Source organism: Falco naumanni, chromosome 12, assembly GCF_017639655.2.
Source record: "Falco naumanni isolate bFalNau1 chromosome 12, bFalNau1.pat, whole genome shotgun sequence".
NCBI lineage: Eukaryota > Metazoa > Chordata > Aves > Falconiformes > Falconidae > Falco > Falco naumanni.
Genome location: NC_054065.1, coordinates 12295427 through 12312160, shown reverse-complemented (window position 1 = coordinate 12312160; position 16734 = coordinate 12295427). Strand labels below are relative to the sequence as shown.

The 16734-nt window shown below is 39.6% G+C and overlaps 1 protein-coding gene across 8 annotated transcripts in view; it reads right to left on the bottom strand.

The window, feature by feature from the left end:
- Positions 1-16734, bottom strand: part of LTBP1 (latent transforming growth factor beta binding protein 1) — a 197264-nt gene that overhangs the window by 11212 nt on the left and 169318 nt on the right. For 7 of the 8 annotated variants that reach the window (XM_040611957.1, XM_040611952.1, XM_040611950.1 and 4 more), the window contains 5 exons: positions 13251-13433; positions 11862-11948; positions 8698-8826; positions 7237-7377; positions 4761-4931 (listed from right to left, as the gene is read on the bottom strand). In XM_040611957.1, the coding sequence (XP_040467891.1) occupies positions 4761-4931; positions 7237-7377; positions 8698-8826; positions 11862-11948; positions 13251-13433 (711 nt within the window). The remainder of the gene's footprint in view (positions 1-4760; positions 4932-7236; positions 7378-8697; positions 8827-11861; positions 11949-13250; positions 13434-16734) is intronic. The other variant, XM_040611953.1, reaches the window with a different exon arrangement.

Below are 16734 nucleotides of genomic sequence, written 5' to 3'. Positions count from 1 at the left end.
AAGTCTCACAGAACATCTGTAACATGTACTGACTGAAGTTCTACCATTGACCTTTCTGCAGAACTTCTAAACATAAAGTGGTTCCATAAACCCCCCCAAACTACTAGAATTTAAAACTTACAATAAAAAAAAGGTATGTATAAGGTTACACAAATAAGCAAGCTGATAAACTGAATGCTGATGTCCTTTACAGTTGCCCAAGAAGGTGTTTGTGACATTATCTTAGTAGACAAACTACCACCAAGTTCCTAGTTATAGGTGTAGCAATATACCCCCACCCACAGTAAGCAGTTAGTAAAACATTTGTTAAAACTGCAGAGTCCCAGTCCTGCCTTCCCCCCCTTTTTCTGTATTAAAATGTCTCCAGGCAGCCAGCTACAGAAGGAGAAAGCACCCTCCTTAAAAGGCTGGCATATCATTAGTTCAGGGGCGCATAAGTCCACTTCTGTAGCATCCTAAGGTGTTCCCAAAGCAAAGGTGGTACGGCACTGCACCAACAAACTCCAAGATCATTTTACAAATATAAAAATAGGCAGTTTCCCTAACTTAAACGCTGATTCCAGCACACCAACTTGCTCAACATTTTCTAGCTGTTACTTCTATCTCCTCCCTTCCAATTTCCTGTACCCTGTAACAATACACCTTTGTCTAAAATCCACTCCAGTCCCATAAGGGTCTCACAGGAGTTTCTGGAGGCTCAGCATGTTTATAATTCAGGTGCTACATGTTCAGGTTAACATGAGGTGTATATGGCCTTATTTTAGATTTCAGAATTTTTTAGTCTTGGCCAGTTGCTCTGTTTCCTGGCATGGATGACCCAGCTGCTAAACCCATTGGTGCCTGTCCTGCTGCCAGTTAACTAGAGCACAGACTCTGGATGGAGACAGTTAGGTCTTAGGGCACTAACAAAAAATTGACCAAGGAAGCAGAACTTCTGAAGGTAGGTCATCCAACAGATTTCTCTGTGTGTGTGTGTGCAATGAAAAAAGGAAGTTTTGTTTTTTTTATCTAAAAGTATCCAATTTTCTAATTTTCCTCAATTGGTCAATTATTACAGGTTGCAAATGGCAAACCTCAAATAATACAGAGGTTTCTTAAGGATCATTACTAAACATTCTTTGGGCAAGTACAGCCTAACACTACAATAAGCCCAGAGAAAATACGTTACACTAGTTCACATTTTGATATTGGATGCAATGTGTGAAAGCCTTTATCTGTAATACGAAGATACCATAAGATCATATTATTAGAACCAATGTAATTGAAAGTAATCTGTCTTTGCTTCCTTCGTTTAATGACAAGAAGGCCTGCCTCACAGAATTGTTTGTACAAGTGAGATGTACTCAATCACTTCACTACAGTTCATGTTTGCAGTATTTTGATCAGGACTTTTGAACTAGTATTTTGAGTTTGCTCCTTAATGTTGTCATCAAAATACTTACCAGTCTTACTGTTGTTAAGATGTTGCTGTTCAGTTGCAATATTTCAACAACCGCTACTTATTTTTGTCTTGAGCTTTAAATGCTTAGTGTCGTTTTCAGCAGGGTTTGTTTGATCAAGTACCCATTAGTAGTTTTTAGAAATCTTAGCAACTATGTAAATTTTATATTCATGCTGGTGAAAGACTGGGTTTCTTTTTCATTTGTATGAATAAATTCTTATAGAAGTTCTTGCTTTTCCCACTGGTTTTATGCTGGATGCTACTCAAACAGGACATTTAAATCTTGTCAGCTTTCAAGACAAGCCGGGACACGGAAGTTAGAGGTTATCTTTATTAAAGTATGTATTTGTTTTAGGAGGGACTTGCAAATGTATCACTTCCAGTAGTAAGCCTGTACTTCCTTCTTTCTAAGTGCAGCATCTAGATCCTCAAAGACAAGGGGAGTATAAACAAGGTAAAAGGAAACCATAGAACAGTAAACGATCCCTTCTATGATCCAACCCATATCACGGTGAAAGTCTTCTGGTGATAACACTTTTCACATCCCCAAGTCTTCTGTAACATGTGTTACAAATCTTCAGAATGCCCCTAACTTGGGAAATAAGCAAACAGCTTCAGTAGTAAATCTGGCCAACACAATACACAAGTATTTAAAAATGGAGAAATTCCAGGTTCCCCAGCCAGGACTTGAACCTGTGACCTGCTGGCCCAGAGGTGTGAAAGCACTCTCTTGAGCCAATGATATCACGTTAAGTGCTACAAACTGAAGATATGTCAAATGAATCATTTATTCAGTTCAGTCAGCTTTAAATTTTTCTTGGTAAATGTTCCTGAAAACAGAGAAAGGCTTCCAGGTTGCTGTGTGGGTGTGTGCCTATGTGTGCAAGGACAAATGAGCATATACCACCTCCACTGAGAAAATAAACTTGTATGTTTGTTCTGACGTAATAAAGATTCAATATGCTTTTAATTTTTTTAACTATGTCCCAATCTATAAGGATGATTTAAAGTATTTGAGATCAAAGTATGCCTTGTAGTTTCAGTTAAAGCAGATGCTTTTCAATGCATATTAAACTTCACATAAAAAATATCTTATGTCTGGAGGGAGGAAGATTTTATGACCCAACATAACGCTCTTCAGCTTTGACTGAGGGTCATCCAAGTGATGTCTAGCATGTTACCCATCAGGAACCTCCTTGTCATTTTTTTAATGTATTTCTCAAGTTTCTTGAGAGAGTTAGTTGGGATCTGCGCCTCACTGTTCTTGCAGGATTGCTGCTCCAGAATCCTGTGATCCTAATGGTCAAAATCTATGTAATTTCAAGCCTAAATATGTTCAGACTGAACTTGTTCCAATTTTTTCCTAACATCAGCACTGTTGTTTACTTTAAATCTTGTGGGAATCCTCCATGATTGTGCTGTAGCGGAGAGTCTTACCGTTTGCAGCCTTTGTTCTGCATCTAGGCTTGCCTTCTTTCATCTTCCCTTTTAAGTCAGGTACTCCATTCCCTGACCAGCTTGGGACTCTTTCTCTGTTCCTTTTCAGATTTATCCTGCTTTAAATGTCACTCACTAGAAATCTTCAGAAGCAACTCTTGTACTTCCCTGAACTATCTCTACCAGGAACAGCTTTCCTTTCTTTTCTCTGGATTGCATGCTTGCATGAAACAGACAGGTCACTGTCAGCACGAGATGAACTTTGTACAAAGAAAAACTCCTTTATCCTGCTCTGTCTTTCCACCTGAGGAGCTCCAGGTCATAGCAACAATTCTTGGTATTAGCTATTGCCCTGTATTTTATTTACTATTAAATCTCATTCCATTGTACTTGTTATTCTAGCAGGTGTAGTAATTCAGTACCTGGGAATGTCCTTCTATAAGATTTGTTCCAACAAAGACATTTCAGAGATTTCCATATCTTATAAAGCAAAATGCTGCCATGCCCTGTTTTTCTTCTTCAGTCTCTTTCTGGGGTAAGCATCAGCCAGCAGTTACTCCAGCCAACATCATCAAAATCGGGCACTTTTTTCAGTTGCTGCACTTCCAAAGCAAACTCAAACAAGTAAAGATATATAAGAACAGGTTCAGGGACCTTGCAAGTAAATTACAAGAACATAAAATCCAAGCACACACAAGCAACCACATTAATGCTTCACTGAGCTTCTCTACGTAGTTTTAACTCCAGGGTTCTTGCTACAAGTAAAACATGTCCTGCTGTAGCCACAACATTATGGTTAGAGTAACGCAGGCCCAAGTAAAAAATCCAGGTGTGATCAGAATAGAACGCTTTACTAATGTAGCATGGTATTCCTACATGGAAAACCATGTTACTGAAAGACACATTTGTAGTAAGAAAGCTGCATCCAAACTAGAACTTGGAATAGTTTATATGGGGGGAAGAAGTTAGTGTAGTACCAGACTGTGTACACCAGGGCTAATGTATCTCAGGCACAGCGTGACAAATACCTGTGCAGCTTCCACTGGTCTCTTCTCAAGTCCACAGTCCCCTGAAATAAGCCTGTGTGTCATGACAGCATCTCTCTCTACATCCATTTAGCTTTTGTAGTCACCACAAGAAGCAGCTTCTACCTGAAATGTCTTGGAACAATGTCTAATTTCTAAAGGTGTAAACAAAATACAATCTTTTAAAGATAGGACTGTCAGTCAATTTTCTTTAACATCAAGTTATACTCCCTGGAAATTCTTCAGTCTTTATGGTACTCAGTTCCCCTTATCTATCTTAAATTGCTCATCTATACATTTCGTAATATCTGAGCATATAGCCATACAATAACAACTCATTCTTTGATATGTTTAGTGAGTCTAAACCATGACTTACCAGATCCTTATCAAGCAAACACATCTAATTGCAGCCAGCTTGGCAGAAAATCGCACTAAAAAATGCATCTGAATGTATAATACCAGCAAGAAAAATCCCAAACAGTTATGTGACCTGCTCATTATCGTGTGTGTGTGTGCACATGAACTGCACCTCTATCGTCATAGATGGTTAAGGAATTCTGCTATCCTTAAAATGCCCTCCCCTGTTTCCACTAAGGTTCTAAACTGTCAATCACTGATTGTTCCCCCTGAAGGAAACAGGTCCTCTAAATGCCAAAAAATAAAAGCAGCTACATTTGCAAAATCGACTGTAATGATTTCCCCTTAATTAATTAGAAAAATTTTGATTGTTCTTGAATGGTTAGGGTTTTTTTTTTGTTTCTTATGCTATTAGCCCAAGTATTAAACTGGATGCAAGGGATTAAACTGATTAAGTATTTCAGATTTCATTCCAACAATTGACACGTGTGTTTCCTTACCTGACTCTTTCATAGGACACAACGCGCACTGCATGCCCCAGGCTTCCCCGTATAGGCAACAGCACTCAGTGTACGTAGTCTGCTTTCCAACCAGAGGTCGACTACAAACAAAATCATCACTTAGATGCTGCCAGCAAAGATCCTGGTAGACTTCAGTTTCTTCAGTTTGTTCTGATGGAGAAGACAGCATTAGATCATTATCACAGCACTGTTACTTCAAAATGATACTGGCATAATGCAGGATTTTCTAAACTTAGATTAGAAGAATAACCTAGCTTTGCAGACTTTGCTGAAAACAAATTTAAGCTTAGAAGTCATGACCATTTTTAAGTGCCTGAGGTGGCTCATCCCATAAGTGTTCAGCTTTGCAAAAATCTTAAAAGGTTCTGATTTGGCATTGTTAGGCCAGTTTAAAGGCACATTGGGTTGGACACCCAAGAAATAAAACTTCCTAAATCAGTAGTCATTGCTGAACGCTTCACACTGACTCTGCTCTCATGGAAGTTAAGAGATCTTGACAAAAACCAATGTTAGGACAGAGGTGACTATTTGGGGAACTCCATCCACAGAATGAATCTTTAAAAGTTATTTTACTTTTCTTACATTGCCATCAGTGGCCTCTGAAAGAACTTTGACAGCTAGGGCCGAGCTGAACAAAAATTTGACATGGGCTCAACAGGAGACTGGACAAATACTTGGAAGAGAGTCCCATTAACCGAACAGACAAACTTCATCAGGCTCAGGAAATCCCCTGAGCTGAAAATAGCTGGAGGCTGGGAGAGTGCTGGGGAGGGTGAGTAGGAGTATTGTTTATCTGCTCTTCTGGTCCCCAGTCATCCACTTAAAGCTATTGTTAGAGACAGAATGCTGCTGCGAACTACTGTCACAATCTTATGAACTTCAACAAAAACATGCACTTTTGTCAAAGCTGGAATATTTCAGAGGCATACTAGTTCTGACAAAGATCTCAGAAGGAACAATTCCTAGTCCTAGCAATCTCTGATCACTGCTGATCGGAGGGAGGGAACTGTAAACTTAATCTTCCACTTGGAATATAAAAACCTCAGCACAATTGTTTTGTAAAGACATCTGCAAGGTTTTGATTTTGCTCCAACATAGAGTGCAAAATAAGCATTGTCAGAAACCAAGGTTCTGTTTTGTCTGTGCATATGTATTTACTGCATTTTTACATGATGCACTGGTGCATGGGTGAATACAGAATTGAAACCTAGCTCAAGAGTAAAACAGTGAGTTCTGAAAGTGCAAAGTTTATCGACATTTAGATAACTGTTCTACTAAGAACTTGACAGAACATGCAGCAAAGAGCAAAAGTGGGTCTCTGCAACCAACTCCAAATTCTGCTGGCAGCAAAGGACCCAGCCTGTCCCCTCCTCATCTCTGTTAGGGAGGACATTGCCAGTAGTGATACAAGGCTTGAGCACTAAGTGCTGGGTGAGAAGATCATTGCTGTGTCAGCCCCAATGTCGCATGACAGAACACCCTTTGGGCCCTTGCATTGTCTTCACATCCTAGATGAACCCAAAGGACAATGCTGCTCGTGGTTTGTTTAACTGAAGACTGAACAACAGAAATGCTGTGGTTCTTTCACAGTTTCAGGCAAGAGGATGACCACATAGTCCTCAAAAGTATCAGTGACTAAAGCAGGCATTCAGTCTGTATTCCCATTTCTTTTCACAGAAGCATCTTAGGAAAATTCATTGCAAGTTGCAGGGACCAGAGGTTTGGATTTATGGCTATATAGTGCCAATACTAATCAAACCCATTGTCACATTTCTTTCAGAGATGTGTGTGGCATAGACAAAGCTGTGCAGACTGCATAACGCTCTGGATTTCCAAGATGTTTCTAAGAATCTCATAATATTTAACATTTTTTTCTGACATCAGTGTCTACTGAAACTAACATACAAAAACCTTGCTTTAACAGTGACGCTGCAGCCAACAGCTTGAAAATATAAGCTTGATGTACCCTCGGTATTACAATTGAAAGCACAGATACAATTTCAGCTATTTCTTCCTATATCCTGTTATTCCTGTTTTTATTCCTTGCTTTGTTAGAAGCAGCTACTTACTGCAACCTGAATCTCCAGAGGTAGCCCACAACCACACCCCAGCCTTAGTGAGACAGCCAGCAGGCTATGCTTCATTACCTACACGGTGGATGAGGCAGATGCAGAGCTGGCGAATCAGGGGGCTGAAGACTCCCCAGCCCAAGCCTAATCTCATTAATGCTTCCAGCAATCTCCTGTCTACACTGGGGAAGTGGAGCCCTGTGGAGTCCTACATCACGATGCCTTCTAGGTCAACAGATGATGGTCCAAGCATTGCCTTCCAGAATCCTCCAAAAGAGCAGGCTCATCCAAGCATGACCCAGCCTAAGCTTACTGGGGTCTGTAGCCATGTCAGCACCACCTCCTAGAGGTGTACTCACTTCAGTAATACGTATAATGGATCATACCACTTGAATCTGCTGGTCTGATGCATCGCTTTTCTGTTGCGTCCAGAACCATTGGGTGTGTACAGAAACAGTTGTAAGATCCTTCTGTGTTAATGCACTGGCCATCAATACAGCTGTTTGGGTCCTGACATTCATCCGTGTCTTTAAAATGGAAGGAAATGTATCAAGGAGAGCCAGCACAAAGTAGTCGCATTGTGTTAATCCATGTTTATATTTTCCTATATTAGGAGCAGATTTCCCTGCATGACTTCTGTTAATTACCACAAATACCAACTGCTGGCAGCAAAATCCTGCCTGCGCCCATGGAGAAGGACAGACAGATCAGCAGGATGCTGATCTCTAATCCTCAAGTACCAGGGAGCATCTGGATGAGGAGTCTCGCTGTGGGGGTTGGAGTGCCAGCTGTAACCTGCATCCAGCACAGCTGCAGCTGCTTCCCATGTTCCTATCCTTTTAGGGCAGTACCAGCAGGCATTAGATGCGGGCATACTCTCTGAGATTCTTCATGAGCTGGTCAGGAGAAGGGATCACCTTACCTAGCCACAGTAGTTCTATTCCTTAGTTTTTCTTGTAGAGAAAAAGCAGAAATCTAGCTCAAAGGGAAGAGCAGGCCATTTTACTTCTGATAAATTACATTAAATCAGCATCAATCCACCCTTTGTAAAGAACAATCATAGAATCCCAAGGTGAAAGGGTCTCTTACTGCGGTTGCAAAAATTACTTCCTTTCATTATGCTATTCTGCATATTATACATGGTTTTCTGCTTACAAAGCAAAAGCCAGGTCCATGGTTATGAGTAATTTTCAGCTGAGTACCAGAACCAAAGGAGTACAAGGTTGTGCAGACTAAACCAGCCTTATCAATGACCTGAACTGTAATTTCACAGTGTATTCACTCCTTCTGGAAAATACCTGCCCTTAAAAAAAAAATAGCTGCGTTAATTTGATTTATTATAGTAAAACCAGTGCACTTCCCAAATGAAAGGTGAGCTTCAACGTACAGGCTTTCACTGCTCGCCCCATACACAAAGACCAGAAGGCTAAGCTGTACCATGGCAGAGTGAACCAGCAGTGCACTTACAAGGAGGGAGCCCCCTCCAGTCACTTTGTGCTGCCTGTGTAGAGGCTGGTACCAGCTCTACACTACACACTCAAAGGAGAATGAAGGGCTGTTTTGGAGATGCAGACTCCTCTGAGCCATTTTCTGAAAAAGGCAGCAAATAAAGCAAACTCTGCTCTACGTGCCCATCACCGTGTCAGCCAGAATCACTGTGCAGCCAAGCAGAAGGGAAGGGAAATGACCCAATGCCTCTTAAAAAGCTGCTACAGGAGTTTGGAGGCCCGGTGTTCCTCCCCTTGCTCGGAATACTGCACTTCTGATGGGAATCCTGCTGTATGAGTCTGCTTGTTTTGCCCATCTGCATACCATTATAGTGACAAGACCACTTCAAATAAACTTACCAAAGCACTGGAGCTTAACAGGGTCATAGTATGTGCCTTGTTTGCAGTAGCACTCGTAACCTGGCTGTGTATTCAAACAGAAGCCATTTTTACAGATTTCTTGTCCAAAGAGTTGGCATTCGTCAGCATCTGGGGAGAACACATTAAAGGCTGTGTTACCGTAATTGTTATGAGGCCACGCAGAGAAGCAAGATGGAATAAAGCCTTTACACTTCTCTGTTCAAGCAAGCTTTGCTTTAAACAGAGGACCCCAGATATCCACAGGGGAAAAAAACAGATGGTGTGGAAGGGACTACGGTGTGCTTGTAACCAGAATGGGAAAGGGAAAACTGGTAGACCATGACTTTCCCTTTCCATTGTCAGAGTAAGTCTTGTGGCACACAGAGACTGGAAGAATCTGCAGCCCCCTTTCCTTCCCTTTGGTATCACATTGCTCTTAGCTCCAGGGGAGACATGAAGAATATGGCCTGTATTTTCCAGTATAACTTGCTTTACCTAAGGGATTCCCACCATGGATTTAATTTCATCACACCATCTAATTACAAAACTTACTAAGCAGTTACGCTTATGTATGAACTTTGTGTCTGCTCTCCTCTCTCCATACAGTTTGGTGACTGCTGTACATGGCAGGGAACCTTCATATCCACACTGCTTGTGATTTCATTTTTCGAAGCTACATGCACAACTTCTGTGGAGACTTCCCACCACGTAGGAACAATTGTGTCCGTTGCTAAATATAAGCCTGCAACTACTTACAGACCTAGTGACAGCTGACAAAAAGAATCTACCACACTCTCAAATGAGGCTAAACATTTTCAAGGAGATTTCTTCAAAAATATATGCCGGGTCACATACAGCTTTTCACATATGTACACATTTTTCCTCAGTCTTGTATTTGTTGCTGTCAGAATTCTATGCACTTCCTTTCTTCCAAATGGACTTTACCTTTGCTAGACCTACCTAGAATAGTCTGTTAAAGCTAGGCTGGTATTAAAAATGGCAATAAAAAGCACAATGTAAAGCAGGTGATTCTCCCTTCAATATCAATTGTCTTAATCCACTGTCTTATTTATAGATTTACTCTGGGGCAACACAGATTTTAGCCCAAAGCTGTCATTTCCAGCTGTACAGCAGTTTTAAAGGTGCCTTATTCAAATGCTTACTTTTTCCAGAAGACCTGAAAGGGCTACAAAACTATTTATTTTTACAGCTACTGTTCCAGCCACTAAGTGGCTTCAAACGTTAAATATTTTAAGTTTGACTGTTTAGCACCAAGAACAATGCAAAGATTAACAATATACGCATCAGTCTTTTTCCTATGGAACATGGATTTGTGTCGGGAAAAATGGGAAAGTCTGGGAGTAGAATCAAGGAATGCTAGCTGAGTACATTCATTTCTGACAGATAAGTCCAATTAAAAAAGCAGGAGTTGCTCCTACAAAAGCAACAGGAACATACGAGTTAGTGTAACTGAGAAAGATCACATTACTAGAAGTACTTATCCATTTATTGTTTGTCCTTTGTGCCACTCCTAAGGTTATTACAAAATAAACTTACTGAAAACAGAAGAAGTCTTATTATGGCAAGGATTTGTGAAAGATATTTCCTGATGAGCTATTTCCACACTGCAATATTCATGGCAGCTAGAGATATTATCAACCCTGAGGTAGCATAACAAAACCAAGGGAGTTTTTCTGAGGCACATTTGGCCATACTGTACACAAAGCATGTCCGAAATCTACATCGCAAAGATACACAGAAATCGAGATCTGCAAAAACAGACAACACAATCCCTGAACAAAAATACCCTCAGAGAGTGTTATGCCCTTTAAGATGGGCTCTGTGACAGTGTTATGACTTGTCTAGATGTAAACTGCGTCTGTCCAACACTGGTCCCTGCCACCACCAGTCTTGGGTCTGGATTCATCCCATGGGACTTCGTTCTTTTTTCCAAGTTGGTGGACAAAGAAACACCTTCAGAGAGTGGAGGTCTTATGTGAATTACCCCATTTAAATGCCCACGTTACTCTAACGAATCTGGATATTAAGTCCCTTGTAACCGTTAGGTTTTTTCCACATCCCATGCGCTTTACAGGTACAAAGAAACACCTGCTGAGGATAACACAAAAATATGCATAGGGCAAAGAACTGAACTCAGTCATGGTCTACTCACTAACTGGACAGGAGAATCGATCTAGTAGTGTCCTACTCAGTGAGGAAGGGTATTTTGAAGAAGTACACCTAACAACTGTTAGGAAAAAATCCAAGATCTTTCAAGTCCCACCAATTTTTGTCATCTCTCAGAATCTGGTCTGACAGATTAGTGATTTAGCTAGAAGCAACTCTGACAAATGCTCATCAACCATGTGATACTATGCCTCTGCTAAGGTCTTTAGAAAATAGTAAATTTTACTACATTTTTATGTGATATGAACACACAGTACTTTCTCCATTTAGTTGGTGATTTGTAAAACAACAATTCCAATAGGAATATATGAAATGTGTGCTTTTCTAAAGATCCTGTAGCTGCTGTGTAATCCAAAGAGAATACTTTGACTTCATTTTAGCTAACACAAATACAGGGTGTTTATGCCAAGAAAAATTAATCTCAGAAATTATTAATATTTATGGCTGCTTATCAAACTTGGAAAGGAATTTTGCTGATCTCACTCTTACTTCTCAGTGATGCCAACTCCCTCCCACCCACATCCACCAACTACTTCTATCACTCATACTTTACAATCTTCTGTTCAATAATTACTTCATGAAGTAATGAAAATACCATTGCTGGACTTGATTCAGTTTTTATATTCATTCTCACCTGTAGGTCTAATGTTTAACAGAACTTCTCTTTTCCAACTCCCCATGCATTTATTTACAAATTTAAGGTGGCTTTGTGTTTCCTATGTAAATGAGTATTTGAGGTTTGTGGTCTCAGCACCTACTCTCACAGTATATAGCACTTAATATAAATTAAACCAGAATATTAGAGACATTCTTAACAATCTGTCAAACGATGATTTTTAGTAATGTTTCATCTCACAAGCTGTTTTTATCACCTAATAAAATTTGCATTAGTATGTTTACATTGCTGGCTCACATTTCTAGTCAATCAACTACCAGAACTTCTGAAATAATTAAACTTAATACAAGTCAGCACTGACCTTTGTAATTCTGAGCAAGAAGCCCGTAAGATGATTCTCCAGAGGGAATGAAACCTTTTCCTTCAGGACACAAATCAGTAAATTCAGCTAGGAGAGAAAGAAATCAAAAAATTATGTCGTTAAAGAAAAGTTAAGTACGTATGTGTTACATATGTGTTTCAGGGTATTTTGAGAAATCTGAGTTGATGTTTTGCCTTACTCACATCCATCAGGCAATCACACACACCTTTAGCTAAATGGGGGTGCTAACACTACAGCCCGGCTTTCCCCTGCTCTCAATTTGCAGAGCTAGCTTTGAAAAACCCAGCTAGGGTGCTCACAGCATCACAGAGCTCCGCACAAATTCATTTCTCTTGCTCCTTGGCAGGAGAACATAGTCCTTACTGGGTTTCGTGGCTCACTGTAGTTATAACAATACCGGTAGCCAAATTATCTTTAAAGCTAGCATGGACCTCTACGAGCTATACTGCAAGCGCCATCTAGACATACCCCAGCTGAGATACAAACCCCTGTCCACATTTTTCAGTCCTTATACAGCAAAAACACTAATTGACTGCAACAGGAGAACATGGTGTGGATTAGAGAGGGAAATTATTTCAAGTGGCTTGGAGACCATACAGAACCAAATAAACCTATAGAGAGACTCTTTTTGTAGCACATTTCATTTCAGTTTTGCTGATTCTAAAGCAGTTAAAACAGGAATTAAACATGATACATTTGTGTGAAAAGTAATCTTTAGTGTTTAATCTCAGAAAGTTTACACATGTTCTCTCTTATGTGATTTCTTCCAGCCAGATTCTGAATTTCAGCCATCACTGTTTATGTTTCAAGTACTGTTTTCAATATTTGTGACAAATATCATATGGCTATGTTTTTCTAATTCAATATTTAGAGGTTAAACAACAGTCTGCAGACAACATGATTAACTGAATTGTTCAGTAAGTAGCAAATGTAAAACTAATGTCACAATATATATCAGTAATTCATAGTGCTGTAGAAAAAACATTACAAATAGCTGCAGACTCAAAAACACTGTACTGCTTACCTTTGTTTTCCGGCTTGTGGGAAAAATCTAACATGTTACTCTAGCAACTGGAAAAAGCTTCTGTGAGAATCCATCTTTGTTTAAAATCAGTTGGAGATAATGCCGTTCAGTAACAGGCTGTTTTTATCCCTAGGGTAACTGCAGTGAAGCCAATGGATTTACACCAGGTATGAATTATTCCTGTTAACTTTTCCTCCATGGAAGCCTCCCATGGAGAAGTCATGATTAAATAGTACAGCATATGGGATTTAACGGGCAAGCCTTCTCTGAAGGCAAAGCATGCTACTGTTAATATAAACACAATGCTTCAAAAGCTTGCACAGGGACAGAAGACATCCTCTTACCAGTTCCGAAGACAGGGCATGGGAAGATTTCACAGTTATCACCCCAGCCAGCACCCAAGGTACAGCAGCATTCTTGTTTGGTTACATTGGACGTCAGTACGTTGTCACAGAAATTAGCATCGTTCAGATTGTAGTAGCACTCCTTCCTTCCATCGTCATGTTGATCAGACTCTATTGGTAATTCTAAAGGCAAAAAGAAGACATAAACCACATAAGATGACAAGAAATGAACCAGTTTTACAGGAGAATCAGAAAAGCCATGGTACCTCAATTTCTCCATAGTGAAGAACAGCATTGTCATCAAGCAGGGAACAAAATGGTTAAGCACAAATTTTCATTTTAACTTTTTTGTTCTTAGGAAGAACGATGGAAATTGATAACCTTCCTTTTGACTTTTTCAGACTTGTTCTCCAACTTGTCCACAAAGTGATTCTTCACATTCTTTCCTTTTTAAGCAATGCACGGTCTACCTGCTCTCAGGTAGGTAAGACAGATAAATCTCGAGGTGACTAGTTTCCTTTTTATCTTGGGAAATCCTTTATGCTTAGCACTTAACAAACATTTAATTCACAAAAACCTACTAAAAATTATTGTATGGTGGCTGATTCTCCATTGTTGGAGATTTCATTCCTTTCTACTCAGGCTCCCACACAATATGCCAGGCTTGAGATACTTACCCAGTAACACGTGTATCCACATGGGAACTAAAACCTCATTTTATCTCAGGTAGACAGCTCAGCTATTCAACCACCATGCCTAACTACTGACATGGTGCTTTTCACGTATGAATCTGGAAGATCTTCACAGAGGTAAGCAAACATTACAACCTCATTTTACAGATAAGGAGCTCAGGCACAAACTGAGGCGGCATGATTTTCAAAAGAATGAACATTTCCAGCCCCTTTTAATTTCCCTGGATAAAAGCACGTTCCTCACTTGAATACAAGGCCCTTTACGATTTTGCAAGAGTAACTGACTGACTTCACGGTAAGCAGAGGAATATAATGCAGATGTCAAGTTAATTGACTCTGTGCTTTGCTTTAAAATAGGCATCCAGCCAAGAAATCAGATTTTCTGTCTTTAGCAGTTGAGTGGGTCCTCTCACAATATTTATAAGGACTGGAGGCAAAAACAGTCTATTCCCATAGATCCAATAAAGACCCTTTTAATAGTCAAAGACCTTCTGAAAGCAAGGCACTCCTAAAGTGCACCAAGAAGCCAGTTTGGAAAAAAAATACCTAGTTAAAGCTTCTGTGTTTGCAGAACTTTGTCTCTCTAACCTTGCACTTCCACAATAATTCTCATCAACAGCTCAGAAGTGGGAACTATCACATAAGATTGTTATTCACACTTGATCAACATGAAAAACTTCATAAGCTGTCCATAAAGTAATTGAGTTCTAAAATTACAAATGCTCACATTTATTAATAAAACCCAAAACTTTGTTCAGGAACTTAGGACACATAAATCTCAAGGTGACTAGTTTCCTTTTTGTCTTAGGAAATTCTTTGTGCTTAACACTTAACAAATGTTTAATTCACAAAAACCTACTAAAATTTATTGCATGTTGGCTGATTTTCCATTGTTTGAGATTTCATTCCTTTCTACTCAGGCTCTTGCACAATATGCCAGGCTTGAGACATTTCTCAGTTAACACATGTCCAGGTGGGAATCAAAACCTTATTTCATACCTCAGTGACAGTGCATTTCAAAAGGCTAGAAGATTAGTAAGACCCAAAGAGTTGTGGCATATAACTACCTTTGTTTACCTTGCAGTTCTTTTCAAAAAAGAGCCAAAGGCTGGCCCACTTACAGGTATCGGTACACCTGGGCAAGCCAAGTTCACCTGACCACCTCATCTGTCTGCCCCTGTCTCTTGGTGGTCAAGCTCAGCCTCTTTACGCCAGCTATAGGACAGATTTTTCTGATCCCGTCCACTTAAAAAATAATGGTTGTGAGGTAGGAGCTTGAAGACGGTGATTGTTCAACAAATGCTGAATTATTATTGCACTTCAATAGTATGAACATGTGGAATAGTTCTTTTGGCTTCTAATTCCAAACAGATAATTGGATTTATTTCTATTTTCCTTAGAAAAGTGATCGTTTCTGTTGTGGGAGGTTGAGGGGCTGAAAGACACCTCTATTCAAATTTAGTACAATGTTGCCACCTGCAAGGCAAACTTTCCTTTGCCATTTCACCAAGGTAACCAAGTTGTACATTAAAGGAAAGACCCAGCTGAGTGCTGATTTCATCTTTGTTAGTTTAGCCTGTGGTCTCCCCTTACCAGATAATTACAATTTTCCATCATGTGCTCAATTTCATAAAGTGCGGTGGTTTTGTGGTATCAGCTGCTATCCAATAGGAACTACGTTAAGACTATCATGTGTCACAAAAACCCAACTGAACTAAATCTGTTATTCCAAGGTGAGAGAGCAGTACTTCAGCCACCAAATTATAATTTTCCTTGGCCATTTGCCATCTCTCTAACTGAATCAAAGCCAAATCTTCACCAGGAGAAAAGGCATGTACCAGAGAAAGAACACCAGAAGCTGCCCCAGGAGGAAGGGGAGACAGTCTCATCATGTCATTGTTTATTCCCATCTTACATATGATGTGTTGGTTTCTCCTCCCATTATCTGTTCAGCAGCTTAAAAGTCTGTTGTTTACACAGCTGTGACTGAGGGTTAGTCAAACAGGCGTCATGAATGTTTGGAAAGCAAATGAGACACAAATCTTTCATTATTTTTTTTTAAACCAAGGCCAGTCTGTGTCTACAAGCTTATAATTTCTCTCTCATACATTAACCATTTCTAAAGAGATCGTTTTTGAAAGTAGTTTCACTAGGTAACAAAACATGATTGGAAACGGATACTTTTTTTTTTTTTGTATCACTGTTCCGGGTTTTTTGTTGTTAGAAAATGCAAAATATCTCTACCTAAAGCACACTGGTAAAGGAACATAATTTTATCAGGTTGTTGATATGACTGTTCCATTAACAGCCTATAAGAGAGATTTCTTTATAGTTGTTGCTAGATTTTAATAAGTATTTATTATCAATAGATTTATATACCTCAGTGTAACCTTGATCCAAGAACATGCTTCAGCGTGTGTTTGGTGCAAAAATGTGCATTAGTAATATAGGATTCAGTGGATAATCAGGATATTAGCATATGCTTAGACTTCAGCATACTTAAATATTTGCATAAATAGTGTCCTGTTAGCAACTGTGACCTGAAAAAACCAAAACATATGGAATGGATGGGATCTTAAATGCTAGAACTATGTACCAATGCCTGTTACTCACAGGTGGAATCAGTAAGGTGGTTGCTACAGTGAAAAATCATCACTTCCAAAACCTCAGCAAAGACTCTGGTAACTGAGCAAACAGCTTGAGTAACACACACTTTCAGAACCTGATTTTCAAAAAGACAGTGAAACCAGATTGGTATGTGCCTATCGTCAGAGTGTACTTGTTTAGATTTC